At 38.6% G+C, this 19371-nt stretch overlaps 2 protein-coding genes across 2 annotated transcripts in view; both read right to left on the bottom strand.

Moving 5' to 3' along the window:
- Positions 1-6243: 6243 nt before the first annotated feature.
- On the bottom strand, positions 6244-7566 carry gpx2 (glutathione peroxidase 2). The gene is made up of 2 exons (XM_019096258.2): positions 7088-7566; positions 6244-6861 (listed from the first exon to the last, which is right to left on the bottom strand). Exons 1-2 carry the CDS (start codon positions 7307-7309, stop codon positions 6508-6510), a joined length of 576 nt encoding a protein of 191 aa, XP_018951803.1. The 5' UTR covers positions 7310-7566; the 3' UTR covers positions 6244-6507.
- Positions 7567-13081: 5515 nt separating this feature from the next.
- mthfd1b (methylenetetrahydrofolate dehydrogenase (NADP+ dependent) 1b) overlaps positions 13082-19371 on the bottom strand; it is a 50172-nt gene continuing 43882 nt past the window's right edge. The window contains 6 exon segments of the mRNA XM_042742836.1: positions 13082-13526; positions 13616-13715; positions 15630-15782; positions 16209-16316; positions 16531-16708; positions 19165-19265. Coding sequence (XP_042598770.1) covers positions 13626-13715; positions 15630-15782; positions 16209-16316; positions 16531-16708; positions 19165-19265 — 630 coding nt within the window. The 3' untranslated portion in view covers positions 13082-13526; positions 13616-13625.

Genomic DNA, 19371 nt, shown 5'->3' with positions numbered 1-19371 from the left:
AGGAAAAAATAAAGCAAGATTACGCAAATCTTACTGTTTGAACCCATGGCATTGGGCCTATGCAGCTTTCAAAGTGTATTCATCTGCAAATAAGCGTAAATGGATGAGTTCTGTTTTAAAATTCACCTCTCGTCTGCACTGTTTTATGTGCACCATCTGTGTTGACAGAAAAATTGGGCTGCATGTGGACGATGAGTGGACTGCTGTGGAACACGGACAGCTGAAGTTCACTTTGGGCTTACTACATTTAGTATAGGCCTATATACACCGTCTTTGTGTGTTGTACACTCCACATTCTTACGTGCAGAAGATGAGACACACAAAAGAGCAATCACTTCGTTTCTTGGGCTGACAATTATAGGGTGAGACCGATTTTGTGTCATTGGGTGGTATATGTGATTGCAATGTGTAACAAAGACACACATTTACAACCTGCACCAGGGCTTTGAGCTCACTCCACTAAAGAAAATGGCTACTTCCTGGGCACTGTTCAGGGGTGTCTCTATTCAGGACATGTGTTCTTTGGCGAGCTGGGCATCATTGCACACATTTGTGAGATATTTTTAGTGTCAGAATGATGATCACTGGGGTTTCACCAGGGACGTCGTTAGGCCTATTTTAGATTTATCTCATCTCGTCGTTACTCTAGTTTGGTCTGAACTCGCTATGCACCCTCCCGCCCACACACACCGATACACACGCTAATGGTGAAAGGAAGATTGGTCTGTGTCATGATACAGAGTGAAGTTGTACGTTGTTTTAAATTACCTGCTAACCTTTAGCTACATTTTCTTGAGGTAAAGGAAAGGGGATATTTTGGTTTGCTATGGAAAACTTTAGTCTAGCTACAGTGAACAAGCAAAATACAAGAAATGGTTAACTTAGCAAGCTAATCACAACTCTTTATTCTTTGTCAATAATATAACCTATAATAGGCATATTCTAAAACAACATCAGTCCCCATAGAATGTTGTTGTTACTGAAAACTAAATGTCATAGGGTGTTAATGCTATTATCGTTGTATCCTTCAAATCATTGAGCAGATGAGATGGATATTAGAAGATATGTTAGCAGAGAGAAAGAGAAGCATCCGCAGGAGATTGGCAGGCCAGTTGATTCAGAGGGAGCCGGTGTGATTGTTTTCTTCTAACAATAAGCATTTGTTGGCAGGTCTAGACACTATGCATAGCCTAAACTAAATAATTTAATGATATTTATTATATATGCTAGCTATATTCTAACTAGGGCTGAGACGATAATAATCGTGATTAATCGCATTCAAAATAAAAGTTTGTATTTACATAATAAATGTGTGTGTACTCTCACTGTGTATAATTATTTTATATATATAAATACACATACATGCTTGTATGTGAGTGCAAATATTTTGCAAACGCAAGTTACAAATACCCTGGGGGCTAAGCCCCCCCCCGTCTTCCAATCCTAGTGACGTCCCTGGGTTTCGCAAGTAACCAAAATTTTCTTAGTAGATTTTTTTTGTTTGGTTTTCGTTTTGTTTGCGTAAAGCCTCAAAAAAAGCTCACTGCAGATTATACACATGGAACAGACATGAAACGTTTTCATGCAGTTTTTCTGACAGGAAATTTTATATATTTTATTTACGAAAAGAACTCACCATTCACTGACGCGTTCAGGTCACATACACTCACAATTGTACGTCTGATCTATAACGCAACTCGCGATTGCGAGTAAATTTACTTTCATCTTTGCAGGACTGTGATATGAAGAGTGTACAAAGTAACACATCTATAGCAATAGTGTGAAAGTGCATAGCACATAACGTGCACAATACCAGTATAAACACGGATATCTATTGGTATAATATGCGTCACATGACTAAACTTGCGTCATTGTTTTCAAAAGCCTCCGTTTTCACAGTCCACACTACAACGCGAAAACGGCGTTTTCAAATTTATCCACTTTGGAGAGCGTTTTTAAAAAGCTCCATTTTCCTTGATAAAAACGGCGTCTCAGTGTGGACGGAAGGCCAAAATGGAGAGAAAAATATGCGTTTTCAAACGAAAACGTATTAGTGTGGACATGGCCTAAGTGGGTTCTTACTCCCATGGGGCATTGAAGGCCCAAAGAAGAGTATGCTAGAATAATAGCGTCAATTATCCATTTAGAAAGTCTCTGCTTTGTGACCGAAGAACCCTTGGTGCGGCCACCGAAGCATACAAATTAGATCCAACTGCCTGAACGGGGCGGAGCGCTCAACATAAACTTTCAACACCCTGACGGGGCAGAGTAAATTCAACTCTTGGTCTTGCTCAGAAGGAGGAAGTGATGATTGAGTTTTATTACCTGTGCTCTGAATGAAGTAGAGAGCACTTAAGTATGTAACCATGCCTTGGTTTCAGGATGACTTTAGAGTCGTTGGGCCTGAATTCGAGGCAGGTGGCTCACAGATATCGCTTGCAGATCTCTCATATGCTTTACCGATGCTAATGCTAGTACCAGAGCAGTCTTAAGGTCAATGGACTGTAGTGGCACAAATGGAGGGCTCTTCAGAGCCCTCAAGACAGTGGGCAGATCCCATGTATGTATGTAATGGGGCGAGGCTGGTTGAGCCTTCTAGTTCCCTTCAGAAAATGAAGAATTAAGTTGTTCCTGCCCACCGATTGGCCAGCTATAGGAGCATGTCAGATTGCTATGGCTGCTACATAGACCTTGAGTGTGGAAGGGGAAACAACCCTTATCCAACAGCTCTTGCAGGAAGGACAATATCAGAGATTTGTCGCAGGAGATTGGGTCTGCGCCTCGGGCTGCACACAAGGTGGAGAAGGCAGACCATTTAAGGGCATAGAAGCATCTTGTATACGGTGCACTAGCCTAAGAGATTATGTTTAGCACGTTCTCGGGGAGGTTCGCAAGCTCTCATCGAGAGGCCAAAGGTACAGAGCTCACAGCTCGGGATGGGGATGCCATATCATTCTGTTCACCTGAGAGAGAAGGGAAAATGGGCCACGGGGCTGCAGAGAGCAGCCAGTACAGCTCTGCAAACTAGTGCCCATTCCAGGAGGTGCTCTACCAGAATGAAGAGGCGCTTCAAGGAGAGTTAAATATGATGATTTAAATATATATTCACAATATATTTATATTTATATGTATACACATTATAAATAATTCCCTTGCAATTTAAATATGACACTACTGTCATGCTGTCCGAGTGGACTAACACATAGTGTCCCCTTAGGTCTGGCAGAAAGGTGCGAAGGCCCAACATACTGCCAGCATATCCAGGCAGCTGATGTGAAGCCGACTCTCCTCTTTTAACCAATGGCTGAAAGCTGGTTTGCCATCGCACAGCGCAGCTCAACCCTAAACCCACGTCTGTCAAGACCACCTTTCTTCTGCAGACCATTCCCAGGGGCACACCCTGTTCCATCCACTGAGAGTCTTTCAAGGGGCCAGAGCTGCTATGCAGACTTGGTCCACCTTGACACGAAAGCATCCGAAATGCCAGGCATGGGACGGAACTTGTGGTTTCAGCCAGCACTGAAGGGGCCGCATGCGAAGAAGGCCCAGCTAAAGTACTGGAGACGGAGAGGCTATGAGGCCCAGCATCTTATGAAACACCTTGAGAGGGAGAGGGGCTCCAACTTCATCAAATTCATCACCTCAGAGTGCAGGACATGGGCGTATTCACTCTAAACCGAGGTGGGAACCACGCTGCTGAATCACAGTGGTCTTCAAGTGAATTGCAGTGAATAACCTCATTTTATTATCCCCAAATCCCAGTCTGGCACTCTGGAGATGGCTTGCCAGGCCTCAGCCCTCGTGACAAGGGGTTGGATTAATTTGAGTGTCTGGTCGCCATATGGAGACCACAAACTCAGAAGACGAAATTTGCTCTCTTTTGAAAATGCTTTCAAAAAATGATTGGCAGTGACACTGTTCTGATCCAAACTGCCAAGAAAGATTGAGCCCCTCAACAATGAGAGGTGCCGATCCTCACGTGTAAACTCACTGCATGGAGGTTCGCTGAGAGAGGAGAAATGGGAGAGCGGGGCTGCCTTCAATGAAGGCGGTCTGCGAGTGGAGAAGAGCAAGACTCATGCTCTCAGTGAGAGCATTTCATCTCAGTGAGCTTGCAGTCTCTGCGTGGGGGCTGCCCAGACAGGTGACGGGCTCACTGCCCTTCTGTATCGTGCAAGATTCCCTGCACCAGCCGCACTCGCAGGGTGACATTTGCAACAACATCGCTAGAAATTTTGCTCTTTTAGAACTTACCTCTTAGAAATAAGCTCTTTTAGGCTCGCTGGACAGTGGCAGGCGATCAGCTGGGACCACTGCTGCTGCGACGGTGAAGGCGGCAGAGAATTAAATTTAAAAAATTAAATTAAATTTATGCATTTAGCAGACGCTTTTATCCTAAGCGACTTACAGTGCATTCAGGCTATCAATTTTTACCTATCATGTGTTTCCGGGGATCGAACCCCCAACCTTGCGCTTGTTTACGCAATGCTCTACCACTTGAGCTACAAGAACACAGAGAAGTGGTGGCGGTTATTACGGACTCCCATCGAAGGGTTGTGAGTTCGAGTCTCGGGCCGGCAGGAATCAACAGTTCTCCCTCCACCTTGCCATGACTTAGGTGCCCTAGCAAGGCACCGAGCCCCAACTGCTCCCCGGGCGCCGCAGCATAAAATGGCTGCCCACTGCTCCGGGTGTGTGTTCACAGTGTGTGTGTGTGTGTTCACTGCTCTGTGTGTGTGCACTTCGGATGGGTTAAATGCAGAGCACGAATTCTGAGTATGGGTCACCATACTTGGCTGAATGTCACGTCACTTTCACTTTCACTTTCAGAAGTGGCGAGCAGCCGAGCAGAGGGTCGCTGGTTCAGCTTGATTCGCTACAAAGGTGATTCTACGGCGAGAGGCTTCAAGTCTCGTAGATCAACGTAGAAATCTGAGGATCCTATGGCAAAGTGCCGCTTTTAAATTCACTGCACGAACCAATGGCAGTTACACTGTGTTATTGAAAGGCTTCAGTATTCAGAGAAAATTTGTTTTTCCCCAAAGCGTCTTAGCAGACGCAGTGTGAGTAAAGTATCGAGAGACACACCTTTACTGTGTGTCAAGTATTTAGTAGTTCTCTGCAGGACAGTAATAGGAGTTGCCAGATCAGTGGGCAAGGCCATATCAGATGGCCATTTTCGACCCTGTTACCTGATTTGCATATGTCAAAGTGACATTTGTGATTAGGGGTGGGATCAGGTAAGAGGGCATAATTTTCAATGCATGATTTCTAAGCACCCATGTTTGAAAACACTAACAAATAGAAGAGAAAGGATTAATGACAAGGCTGAGGTGTCCTTTGCCACACTGAAGGTATAGGAAATCCACAGAGAAAACAAAATGAAAACAAAATGAAAAAAAAAGCAGCAGCAATCCATTTACATTGATAAGGGAACAAGCATCAAAGCTGAGCCATGGGCAAGTGAAGGAAAAAGTTTGTTAATAATTAAAATTATTTGAGTAAGCTAATACATTTAACTCACAATTATCATATCTCAATTTAAATATTTTAAATGGTAAGTTATATAGTTATCTATATGTAAAGATTCCTGTAAGCAGCTAATAACTTGCTTCATGCAGTAAATGCTAACTTGCTAATTGGTAAATGCTTTGATTAGCATAGAAATTTCTGAATAAGACAATATAGAACATTTATCTGTTCCCAAACCAAGCTTTTTTTTTTTTTTTTGCTGCTTCACTCAAAGGCCCATCCCTAAACCAAGCTCCCGGCATATTAAAACAAATCGTGTAAGCAGTTGAAAACACCCCACTGATTGGGGTACACCCAATCCACATAGATATACTAACATTATCTTGTAGTCATCAACAACAAATCTATGTTAGCGCAGTATCCTTTTCTCCACTCATGTGTGCCATCAGCTTTAATCAAAATTTTTATGATGAGCCAACATGCTTTAAACACTGAAATGTCAGTCTCAACCAAGATGATGGTTTGGATGAAAGCTCAACATAGTATCAATGTCACCTTGTTATCTGGGAAAGGTAATCTACAGTATACATATGTATTACAGTATATCTCTACTCTTGCTCATGTGACATTCCTCATCATGAACAATGTGAAAGCAGATGCAGATGTCACATTAATAAGACAGAGGAGACATTCTGTAAAACAAGTGAAGCCACGTCACGGGACTCCATACTGCCCCAGCACAGAGACATGTCTACTAAGCCAGAACCAACGTGTTGATCAATATTTTATTAAGGTACTTCCATTGCAGAGATTTTTTTAATGGCACCTTCCATAATTCTTTCATATTTACAATCTCAAGTAAAACCCTGTTACATTTTGGTGTGTCACTCTCATTAAGTAATATAAAAGAAATTAAGATGATGCCACAATGTTGCTAACATGGAAGATAATGTGAATTAAAAATCATTGCCAATATTGTCACATTGAGTTAACACATAACTAAATATGAAACATGATCAGTTAACTTGTTTTCAATTAGTTCTTGGTCAGTTTCAGAAGTCTTTGAATGTCTGGTTCAATATTGATAGTTTGAAACCTTTTACTGTATCTCTTGAAGGGCTCACCCTCTGGTCCAATAAGAAATTTTTCAAAATTCCATGAAATATCATTCCGACAGATAGGGTTCCAGACCAGATATTTAGGTTCCTGCATGAATGACATAGGGTCATCATCTGGATAAGGAAGCTTGTCTTTCAAGTAAGAAAAGACAGGATGTGCATCACTCCCATTTACAATGCACTTCTCAAAAATGGTGAATGCAGGCTTATACCCTTCACCTGGACGTACATATTTCAAGGAATTTAGAATTTCTGCGTCAGAACCGTTCTCCTGGAAAATGAGAAAGACAAAGTATTGGGACAATGCAATAATTATTATGTTAATCCAAATTATGTACAACAGTCCTGCAAAATTCTGAAACACTGGTAACTTATCATGAACAGATATATTCATCATTTATGTGACACCGAACTTATGTATGAACTAAATTACATTTGTAGATAAACTACAACTAAACATAATCGAAACAGTGAGTTACACATAATCATTTACAAACCTGGTATCCAAACTGGTTGCAGGGAAAGCCCAGGACCACAAGCCGGTGAGGGTACCTGCTCTGGAGCTCATTAAGCTGGCTATAGTCCCGGGTGGTTGTCCCTCAAAGTGATGCCACATTCTCAATTAGCACCACTCTTCCTCTGAAAATATTGAAATCTATTGTTTCCCCTTCCAGTGTAGTCGCACGCAGATCATAAAAAGTCTTAGCTATAAACGTCATTGTTCACTATTGCTCTCCTTCTCACAATGACATTAGCAGTGTCTTTTTCTACTTTAATGTTGACAATACAGGTCACATGATCACATGTATAATGCATATCAGGTGCCTTAGACAGATATGTGATACATCAACCTTTGAGAAGTTACCTTTCTCAGAATTTGGAATAAAAGACTGTATCAATGAAACAATGTAGTTTTTCCTGAACTATTCAATATAGCCATACCAACAAAATGTTACTATTAAAATGGAAAGATTATTACCCAGCCTGCTACAGATTAAATAACACTCTATTAAGCTCTGTAGATTTTTTACTAAGTGTATCAGTTTCTGGGCCATGGTTTATTAATAAAGTCTCTGTCTCCATTACCTTGAATGTTATTAAAAATGGATGACTGGACAAGTTAATCATCTTTAGAGTGCCTACACTGTATGACTAAGATCTTTCATGCAATGTACAGTGTCACTTATATGGTTATTAACATTTTTTGTTAGTACCATTAATTTCTTTGTGCAAGTGTGGTGCAAATATGCATATATGCACAGATTCAGTTTCATGATATATATATATATATTTTTTTTGTAGAAATAAGTGCTTACATTCAGCCTGCATACAGAACTAACTACCAACTGCTGTTGGAGAAAAAGTCTTCTTCTCTTTGCAAAAGATGTCTCAAAACATAAACTTTATTGGAGAAGACAAAGCCGAGACACCTGCAGACATCTTACAGTATCACTTGTAACCAAAAAGTATTTGGAATTTAAAAATTTTCTCTTTAAAGGTGGCATGCTCCCAATATGTCAAAACAACATATCAAAAGAGCTTAACAAAATCAGTTATTTAATAAGTGAAAAAACAAAAACATTTAAAAACGAGAGAGCATATACTTTGTCAAGTATACTTTTTAAGTTTACTGCTTTAAATACAAAGTAAAGACAAAGTGATTAGGTAATTAGTTACTTCGTTATCACGCAATAATGTAACACACATGATACTTCTTACTATGAGTGCTTGTGTGAGAGAGAGAAGTGTAGAACGAAAGCGAGGGTGAAGTCATGTGGTTTGAATTACTGTGTATGCATGTGCATTGGCTGGTCTAGCCAGAAAAAATAAGTTTTTTTAAATGCTATTTGAGCATAAACAAGATTCATGAGTCAGGTCATTTCCGATTTTGTTGCTGATTTGAAATATGTAACTTAATTGTGAGTTCAGCAAGCAGTTTTCCAGATTTCAGTATTCCCACATTTATTGAGATAGGACTTGGTCTTGAATGAGCTGCCTGGAGGCATTGCAAAAATGTCTGGAGAGTGAACAAACTTTCCTTGAAAGGGACATTGGTGAGGATCTCCCATAATCAATCACCATGTTCTTTGTTTTATTAACATACAAACGAAGAAAAAAAAAAATAGATCATGGCACAAAATCTTCCATGACCAGACCATGCCTTAGATCCTGTTTGTGGAGAAGACTCACAATCGCCGAGACATCAACATACTTTATATTATGAATACATGATAAAACAAAAAGGGTGAAAGTCAACAGCCTTGAGGTGAACCAGTGGAACAGTATTAGAAATCAGAAAAAACACCATTAACTCTAACACACTGAGGACAGTCTAATAGAACATTGGTTCTTAATAAAGTTACAAAAATTATTCAGTGAAGAGCAATGAGTGATTCTCTCCTTTTTATTTGCTTGATTAGCATCAAATGACAGCAGCAGGGTTTTTTTTTTTATGCCGCTGTCACTTTAAGACTGAATGCATAGATGAATTTCCCAACTGCTTGCATTCACGTTAGACAAAACTGACCGCATTTAAGTGAAAACTCACCAAGACAAACATTCTGACATATTTTGGGGTGTTTTTGCACACATCCAAAGCAGCCTGTATTTGTCCCCATTTCACTCCGTCTCGGATTGCCACCTGGGGAATACAGTCTCTTACACAGCTCAATATGCTTTTAACTCTTTTTTTAAGTTCTACTGTAGCACATTCTGTCACATTACATGACTTGATTGATTTGTATGTTGCGTAGCTACTGTAGGGCAAAAGCAGTCTGGAAATGGAGTACACTGCATAAAAGGAAAGGAACAGAATATGGCATGGTGTTTTCATAATCGCTGAAAGCCAACATCAAAAATTAAACTAAAATTCTATTAATTGCACAGCACTAGTCTTTAAATTAGGGTTCCTCAAATCATGCCCTGAAGGACCAATGCCTTACAGTGTTTAGCTCCAACCCTAATCAAACACACCTATCCCTGTTTGCTCAATTAATTTCCTGGGGCATGTGATAGACTTTTTGCTTTTGTTATTCATGATTTTATATTTACATATTCATGATAATATAATATTTCAGCAGGAGAGTCCTGTTGTGGTTGGAGGAGTAATCCTATAACTGAACTGATTCCTGTCTGCCTCACTGCTGAGTGGTTTGCAACTGTAGCTCTGTCTAGCTTTGTTTTGAATCCGTCTCTTACTATCATGCTTCACTCTCTGAATTGCTAAATATTAATTGCTAAAAATTGTCATCACATATCTTAGACAACAACTCTATAAAATAATCCACAAATCACAACAAAGTGAATCAAAACCACTATAGACAACAAACTTAACTTGTAATTTGTGCTTTTGGGTCTTTGTTTTTCTCTTGCTCCATCTCTTATGAGTCTATAAAACAACTGTGGCAAGTCGGAATCAACTAAAAATCAAGGTGAATTATAGTATCTTTTGTTATTGTCATTTGCCCTGCTTGCCATGTTTATTGTAGATTTTTCTGTCTGTGTAGCCTTTTCTGTTCAGAGGGGAAAATAGGCTGACAGAGAACATTTTGTGAAAGATTCTTTTTTTTTTACCAACAGAAAAGCCTTTTCAACACTTTTACAAGAAAAACACACCTCTAGTTTTTTTTTTTTTCATACAGTAGCTAAATTAACAAGAAATAAATCATCAACAGGTTCCGACATTTCCTAACAGCAAAAAAACAAACAAAAAACAAACAAACAAACAAAACCCACCAAACTGACCTATTCAGAAAATTTGCATGTGTGGCCACGCCCCAGACATCCCATGTCCCACATGCTTCACTCAGTTAAGTTTGGGCTGAGGAGCCAAGATAGCATCTCAACTCTGTCAGTAGCAGTTCAGAGTTTTGGCATGAAAGACACAACATTTTTGTTCCCTCAATCAGGGGATGAGGGTGACAATAGATACTAAGACATTCCCTGATGGAGGAAACAGAAATGTTGTGTTGAAGTTCAGACACTAGAGGTCACTATAGTAGATGCCACAACTAGCTGAACTGTGCTACAAGTCTATGGTGGGCAAATGCTGACAAGCATAGAGTGTCCAATTACCAAATGCACTTCACCCCCTTGTAACCTTCCAATGCCCAGAAAGCATAGCCTCATGTCTCATTTGCCTATAGGAAACTTACCAAAACAATGAAAAGAGGTCACTTTAGCTGTACATAGCCTTTTCTATAAATCCTGAAATAGTTAACCTTTAACAGCTGAGCATACCACAGCTGACCATACCTGGCTGTTAACACTGGGAAACGTTCTCCTTCTCTTAGTGAGAAACAGAAACACTGGGGAGGTCACTTCATACCCAAAGGACATGGAAAACATGAAAAACATATCCTATGGACTTAACAATGGGAGGTATGAATAAGGGAAGTCTCTGTTTTTACGACATTTTACATTTCAATGCTTACTGACATTTTATGTACCAAATCAGGGATCTCCAACCCTGCTCTTGGAGAGTTCCGCAGTTAAGCTAATTCATTCAAAACTGTGTGTGTCAGACATGGACTACTACAATTCAAAGGCTATGCTTTTCTAGAAGTAAACTGGTGAGAATATTCCCAGAAATAGACTTGACATGTTCTAGATATCACAGAGGTGAGGCTACTTTGGGTCATGTTTTGGACATGTCCAGCTCTAGGACCATTTGATCTGCTGTGTTTGAGACATTTCATATATTTATGTAAAGGAGATACAACTGTATCCAGTAATAGCAATATTTGGTGTGACATCTGAGAACCTCTCACTACCACCAGGTCAACTGGATGCATTGGCTTTCTCTTCTTTGTTGTCCCGACGGCTTATACTCATCTATCCACAATGGAAGTCAAACACCCCACCAACACATACCAAGTGGGTAGAAAGTGTCACGGCACATTTAAAGTTAGAGAAACTCTAATAATCCTTGCAAGACTCCGTTAACAGATTTTTAAAAAGTTTGGAGACCTTTCCTAATTGCAAGCTCCCCCCTTACTGTCCTGAAATCTGCAGGACAGTAGTTCTCAGGGAGCAGGAGATCCCTGCGCTAGACTGATAATCTAGACTGGGGGTTCTCAAAAAGAATTTACCACTGATGATTCAAATGCGAGTTTTGAGCAGTGTAGCTTGTTTGGCGTTTCTCTAATCACAAATGCAGACAGATGGTTTTATGTTTACACAGCGCGATAAGCAACGATAGACAATACAAGTCATTAAAATCCGTAATCATGTCCCCACTGGATGCAACAAATGCCTTGTTTATAATGGGTTTTTAATTGTTTTTGTCTTGTCGCACCGGGAAACGGCATCACAGTATGGTAAGGGGCGTAACATTTCTGTCACACTTGAGGTATTCGGCCAATCACCACACTGGATAAAATCGTCACGTTTCAGAAAGGCGGGGCACAGGAGCAACAATAATGTACAGTATGTGGAAAATAACGTGTTTTTTGAACCTTAAACCACAAACACATTGCAAATATACAAAATAATGTGCTTTCTAACAACGTCATACGACCCCTTTAACATTTACACCCAAAAGGTTCTTTTTTGCTGCTTTTAAAGTTGAACCACACTAGACTGCTCACTATACATAAAATAAACACACAAAAAAAAACACACACAAATAAAACTCAACAAAAAAAAACGCAATTCATATAAACAAATCATTAAAAAAAAAAAAAAAATGTATTTTTTTTTTTTTTTGTTGTTTTTTTTAACAAGACATTACTGAAGAGAACACTCTTTTGGAGAATGGACTGTGACTGGAGAGACCACTAATCTGAGGATGCATGTGTGTTTCCGGTCTTCTATTAGTAAACTGGATAATTTGTGGTGTTTCATGTAAAAAAAAAAACACTAAACAAAATAACAGACACTCCTGGTTTCACTTGTTTTGCTGTTACTATGGCTAGGAAATAAATAAATAGCATTCAAAATAAAAATCTGTTCACAATTTAGGAATCTTCAGTGTCTTGGCATAAGGAGTATAAATATACAAGTAGAGATATTCAGTGTTGGAACTTTTTTACACTATCATTTACATTTTTGTCAAGGTATTAAAGAATTTATTTTTTAATATCTTTAATGCTGACAGCCTCAGTCATTCAGACCAAACAGCGATACTTTAAGAGAAACAAAAACCCATGCAACGTTTTTTTTTTCAACATCAACATTTTAGATAAAAATATAGGCTATATAAATCTGTAAGAAAAACTGAATGTTAGATCCTTCATCTGTCTTTGTGTCAAATGTAAGCTTACTGAATCACAAGTCATCTTAGCACTTAATTTAGGTAACTACAAGTACTAAAATGAGAGAGAGAAAAAAAAGAAATCTCTTCCTTGAATGTTTCTCCTAGATAGTAGTGTGACTAAATAGAAAGTAACTTGAGACTTTTTGTAAATCTATTTCTTCTCAGATTTTTCTTGTAAGAAAAACGTCCCAAATCAGAAACTGGCATTACAAACAAAGATTAAGTACACTGTATCTGAGGCTCAGTTACAATTTATTTGAATTTTGTACTCACAAGGTAAATGTATCCAAACAGAATCAAAAATATGTATCTGACAAATGTTAGTACTGACAAGTGAACAAAAATGTTTATAGAAACCGTACAGATTGAAAACTGTTATTAACAGAAATAGCACAATTATTAATCAACAAAATTAGTTCAGAAATGAAAAAAAAAGAGAAAAAGACTAGATCATGTAATGGCCAATTTTTAATTTTTTTTTGCTCAGTGCAGTCTAGTTTAATAAAAATATTTCTTGGAAATTTTCATAAGGAAAATAGAGAAATGTTATAGATCAGAATATATCAAAAGTTATGACAGCACATCTGTTCTGTTAGAAATAACAACCTTTGATCCAAGAGGAAGACTGAGGTCTTTAATCCAGTGGAATGAATTATTTGTGGACTGGCACAACCTGTAATCTAAAACGAGAAAATAATTACAGCTGTATTAAAAGACATAAAAGATACAGGCACAATGCATAACATTTAAATAACAGATTAATACATACCCCAAAAACCTTAAAAAAGTCCATGAACCTCTCCACTCTCAGTGTCAAGATCTATGTCATAGAAACATGGACGAGTAGGAAGGCCAGGAATAGTCGGCATCTGCAAAAATAAATAAATAATAATAAAAGTAAGAACATTTCTTTACAGTGCCTTGAGAATGTATAAATACCCCTTCATTTTTTTCACATTTTGTAATGTTCTGCCTTGTTAAACTGCTTTAAATCACTTTTTTCCCACATCAATCTGCACTCCATACACCATAACAGTAAGGCAAAAAACAGGTTTTTAACATCTTTGCAAATTTATTAAAAATAAAAAACTTAAATGATACCATTGCATAAGTATTCATCCCCTTTTCTGGGACACTTGAAATTTAGCTCAGGAGCATTCATATTACTTACAGATGTTACTACACTTCAAGTGAAGTTAACCTGTGGCAAATTCCCTTGATTGGGTATGATTTGGAAAGGCACACACATCTTAATAAAAGGTCTTACAGCTAATAATGCCTGGCCAAACTGAGCAACTGATGGAGAAGGGCTTTGGTTTGAGTGGTGACCAAGAACCTGATAGTCACTCTAATTGAGCTCCATGATCATATGTAAAGATAGGAGACAAGGACAAACATCACTGCAACACTCCAACCCTCTGGGCTTTATTGCCGTGTGGCAAGACTCAATCCTCTCTGAGAAACAAGATTCTCTGGTCTGATGAGCCTCAATTCTAAGCATCATGTTTAGAGGAAACCAGCTCTGCTCATCACCTGCAGAGTACCATCCCAAAAGTAAAGTGTGCTGGTAGCAGCCTCATGCTATGGGGCTGTTTTTCAGCGGCAGGGACTGAGGGACTCAGAGTAGAAGAAAATGGGAAGTCGTGGCCTAATGGTTATCGAGTAGGACTCGTAACCCAAAGGTTGCGGGTTCGAGTCTCGTACCTGTAGGGATTGTGGGTGGGGGGAGTGAATGTACAGTGCTCTCTCCCACCTTCAATACCACGACTGAGATGCCTTTGAGCAAGGCACCGAACCCCCAACTGCTCCCCGGGCACCAAAGCAAAAAAATGGCTGCCCACTGCTCTGGGTGTGTGTTCACTGCTGTGTGTGTGCACATTGGATGGGATAAATGCAGAGCACTAATTCCGAGTATGGGTCACCATACTTTTTTAAAAGCTCAGTGCACCAAAATATAGAGAGAGCCTTAATGAAAACCCAGTCCAGAGCATTCAGAACCTCTCAGGCTGGGCAGAAGGTTTACCTTTCAACAGGACAATGACCTAAACACACAGCAAGAGTGGCTTATAGACAACTCTGTGAATGTCCTTGAGTGGCCCAGCCACAGCCTGAGCTTGAACCCAATCAAATATTTCTGGAGAAACCTGAAAATGTACATCTGCCATTTTGAGAGGTGAAGAGGTGAGGGGGAAGAATTGATGATAATTGCCAAATGCTGATGAGCAAAGCTTGTCTCCTCAAAAAAAAAAAAAAAAAAAAAAAAAAAAAAAATTACTTCGAGGCTGTAAAGTTTCTTCAGCTAAATATTTTGTTAAGGGTATGAATACTAATATCTTATTTCAGTTTTTTATTTTTTTTTAATAAATTTACGAAGTTGTGACAATTCTGTTTTTGCTTTGTCAGTGTGGTGTATGGAGTGTAGATTGAGGGGTGGGGTGGGGTGGACGATAAATATCGGCCAATAATTAATGTTACTGCTGATTAGATAACAGGCTTTACTGACGAGATGCGCATTAATTATTGGCCGATATTTATCACACACCCCTAAATGAAGGGGTATGAATACTTTCGCAAGGCACTGTACATGGTACTAATCACAATTACAAAATTTTTTTTTTTTTTTTACACGTAACTGCTGATTCTTTCTGGAATGAATGAATACAAGTTATTTCAACAATCAGAAAAAATCCTTGTGTTATTTTTTCTGATTATTATTTTAAAATAAAAGAAATAGCAGTATAATTATTATGTAAAAATGTGAATGTTCATATTACACTACTTACTGTGCCAACCAATGGGTAGAGAAAGCCTGCCCCAACACTGGCACGAATGTCACGAATTGGAAGAACAAATCCAGTAGGCACACCTTTCTTTTCGGCATCATGTGACAGAGACAGATGAGTTTTTGCCATACATATGGGTAGACTTGCAAAACCTGAGGGAGACAAAAAGCTTTATAAACGTAAAGGCAACCTTATGTTTAAGGATCTGTAATGAGACCCAAATACACCCCGCAGTCCTGCTTCCACTATCCAACCCCGTTTATCAGCCATGATGGGGGTATGGATCCTTAAAAACTAAATATGTGATAATATTGCAATATTTTGCGTCATAAATGTCAAACAGGCTGTTAATTCAGTCTGTATTGAATTCAATGTGCGGCTAGCTACCTTCTTGTTTGTTTTCAAGTATAATGAATCATTTTCATATTTGCAGGGTTCTCAGAAGGGGAGAAACAAATACACCCCCCCAAAAAAACTAAATATATAATGTTAATAATTGTGAAAATGAGTCACAGAAGTCTGTAAAAGTGCTCCATGCTGCTTTACTTTACAGGTGACAATCAATGCACTATTCATTACCTGTTTGCTGTACAGTTCCACCTTGTGTTGGGCCTCTGGAAGAAGTTCAATGTCATCTGCACCATAGATCTTCTGCGCAATGATTCTGATCTTGTCTACGATTGGTAACTGTAAGATAGGTAATAGGTAACTGAAGAATAGGTAACTGTAACAAATGAATTAGCAAACTGTATGAATGTGTACATCTGTAAAAATATGACTGCAGAGTAAACCCTCTAATATTGTGTGTAACATATACCACCCAGCAAATTAAAAAAGATACATTTATTATAGAAATAATAATGCAACACCACTAACATTCATATTTTATTTAATTTTTTACCTCAACGTCATAAAGAAATTTGAAGCTGTTGGGTAAGTCTGCTGCTTTTTGCACTGCTCTAGCCAGATCTGCAGCACCAGCGCCTCCATCAGCCCAGTGAGAACAATGCACAGCATCAAACGCTCCTGCCTCTTTGGCTAGTTTACAGATCAGATCCAGTTCAGCCTTTGTGTCTGTCCTGCATACATGAGATGGCAAGATTCAGTCTGAATGGCACATGAGCTATACAGCAGTTTGATTAACATGGTCTGGAAACTCAGTTCGCAAATGATACTCAATATCTCTCCCAAGCACTTTACTCAAATGAATCTAGTCACACAGTCAAACATGTTGTCGGCTAAATGATAGGGCTATCAATGGATTACAAACTTTAACATAATATTTATTCAGAGTAATACCGTATGGCCTTCAATCACATATTTGCTGAGAAAAATTCCATAAAATAAAGGACATTATTTAATTGTGGCATTACTCTATTTGTCAGTCTGTCCGAGGTAGAATGGGGCATTTGCATGACAAATTCTTGTAGTCAGTCTGCAATTTGTTTATTGATTGTGCATATATATAATTTTAAGTCATTGACCATCATGTCTTGACATCCACCCATCTTGACAGCTCTCCTTGAAGCATTTATAGGAATAACAAATATCCATTTAATAACTTTTTTTTTTTTTTTGAATCTGGTTATTCAAAACAGTCTGAATGATTCAACTTATGAATCAGATGGATCTGATGCTCACTGACCCAATGATCCCAGTGCAGCGGTTAATGGCCTACTGATGGTAAATAAACAACAACTTAAGTGTTACCCCATTTTGTTTTTTTTAAGATTAGGGAACAAATATTCACTATTAACAGTTTTCCCTCAATAAACTCCTAATTATGTTATGTTTAGGTAGTGTGTAGGGTTAGGGATCTAGAATATCATCATGTAGAATAAGGCATTAATATGTGCTATATACTGTAAGTACTAATAAACAACCAACGTTATTAATATGCATGTTAATAAGCAACGAGTTAATAGTGAAGTGTTTACTAATCTAAAGTGTTACTCATTTATTTTCCTCACAACTTATTGTAGGGTTTCAGAAGACTGCATATTGGCTTAACTACTCGAGAAAAAAAACTTTACTCAAGAAAACTGTATCTTGAGACCACTGCATTTTATACTAGAAAACCACTGTGCTTTGAATGCAAGAACATGCCCTGTGGGAATGGCTCTATAGTTATTCTGTTTCCCGATTTACTTGCACCACAAAGGTGGTCATTTAAAGGGCACCTATTATGCCCCTTTTTACAAGATGTATTATAAATCTCAGGTGTCCCTTGAACAAGTTTGTGAAGTTTCAGCTCAAAATACCCCACAGATCATTTATTTTATCATTTTGAAAATGTCTATTTTGAGTGGAAGCGGAAACAGGCTGTTCTAGTCCATTTCTCTTTAAATGCAAATGAGCTGCTGCTCCCTGCCCACTTTCCCAGAACAGGGCTGTGCAATTTTAGCTCGTATCTCAGATCTCTCCCAAAAAACATCTGTTTGGTTTTGATTATCATGTATATTGCGCTGAAACCATGCGATAACAGTTTAAATTTCTGATAAACGTTTTTCTGGATGCACACATCCGAAGCACACAAACAGAGTTACTGTTACACGCATGTGAGTACTTAAAGTTCTCTTTCACACACAAGTTTATGTTAAAAACAAGCTTAAGTTACAAAAAACAAAGTTGGTTTTGTTTGTGAAGTTAAACAGCTGGGAAAGAAATCTAATGTCTATATTAGATCGGTGTATTAAGTGACAGCAGCATAATATACAGTACCTACTGTACTGACCGCTGTTTGGGTCTACGCTGTTAATATGACCCAAACAATAAAATAAAAGCAGAAAATCACTCACTGCTCTGGACTGAACAACTTCTATAGCTCTAATTAGAAGACATTTCTTGCTTGAATGCTGCTTTTAAATGCTCTGGCATGAAGATAAACATGGCAGATAGTGTGTGTGTGGCTCACTGCTAATACAGCTGTGTCAGTCAACTATCGTGGGTGGGGCTGGTAAAGTGTGATGTCACACTTTATGGATTCTGTGATCAGTAAGCTCTGAGACACTGCTCATGATTTATAGAGATTAAAAAAAAGGAGAAGGTGGATTTTTATCATTATAGGGTGGTTGTGTACACACACTGCCAACACACATTTGTTTAAACAACATGTACAAGTGAATTTTGCATAATAGGTACCCTTTAAGATTTTTGATTTGTTCTGACTGTAGGACAATTCCTTATGAAATGAACATACAGGTCAGAGACTAAATTCATTTAATTAATTCTATCAGCACAAGCCCTATTAACAAAAAAATGAAAAGTAAAAGCAAGTTTCGGGGCCACCCATGCAGCAGTAGTGACAAGGATGTTGTTAAGGCACCACACTGATTTTTTGGGTTACTTACATTTTTTGAACTATTGCTGTCCAACATAAACTATTGTATAATAGTAACAAACTAGTCAGTACACAAAGCTTTTAGGAATTTTGATATACATTAAAAACCCTTAACTTGCCCTACTCTGCATAAAACTGATGTATATATTTAAAAAATCTGTATTGTGCAGGTTTAATCAGCAGGTGCCGTCTTACTTGAAAGCATTGACAGCCACAACTACTGGAACCCCAAAAAGCTGAGCGTTCTCCACTTGCTTCCTCATGTTACTACAGCCAGCTTCAAGCAGTACCAGATTCTGAGAGTTCAAACCAACTTTATCAGTACCACATTGAGTTTAGGGAATGTTTCGGGAGTCACTCCTGTGATTCACTTTTAGTTAAATGCAGCTGCCACTCCCAAAA

This window comes from Cyprinus carpio, chromosome B17 (genome assembly GCF_018340385.1).
Source record: "Cyprinus carpio isolate SPL01 chromosome B17, ASM1834038v1, whole genome shotgun sequence".
NCBI classification, from domain to species: Eukaryota; Metazoa; Chordata; class Actinopteri; order Cypriniformes; family Cyprinidae; genus Cyprinus; species Cyprinus carpio.
The sequence above is the reverse complement of the archived record's forward strand: the minus strand, read 5'-3'. Positions and strand labels throughout refer to the sequence as shown.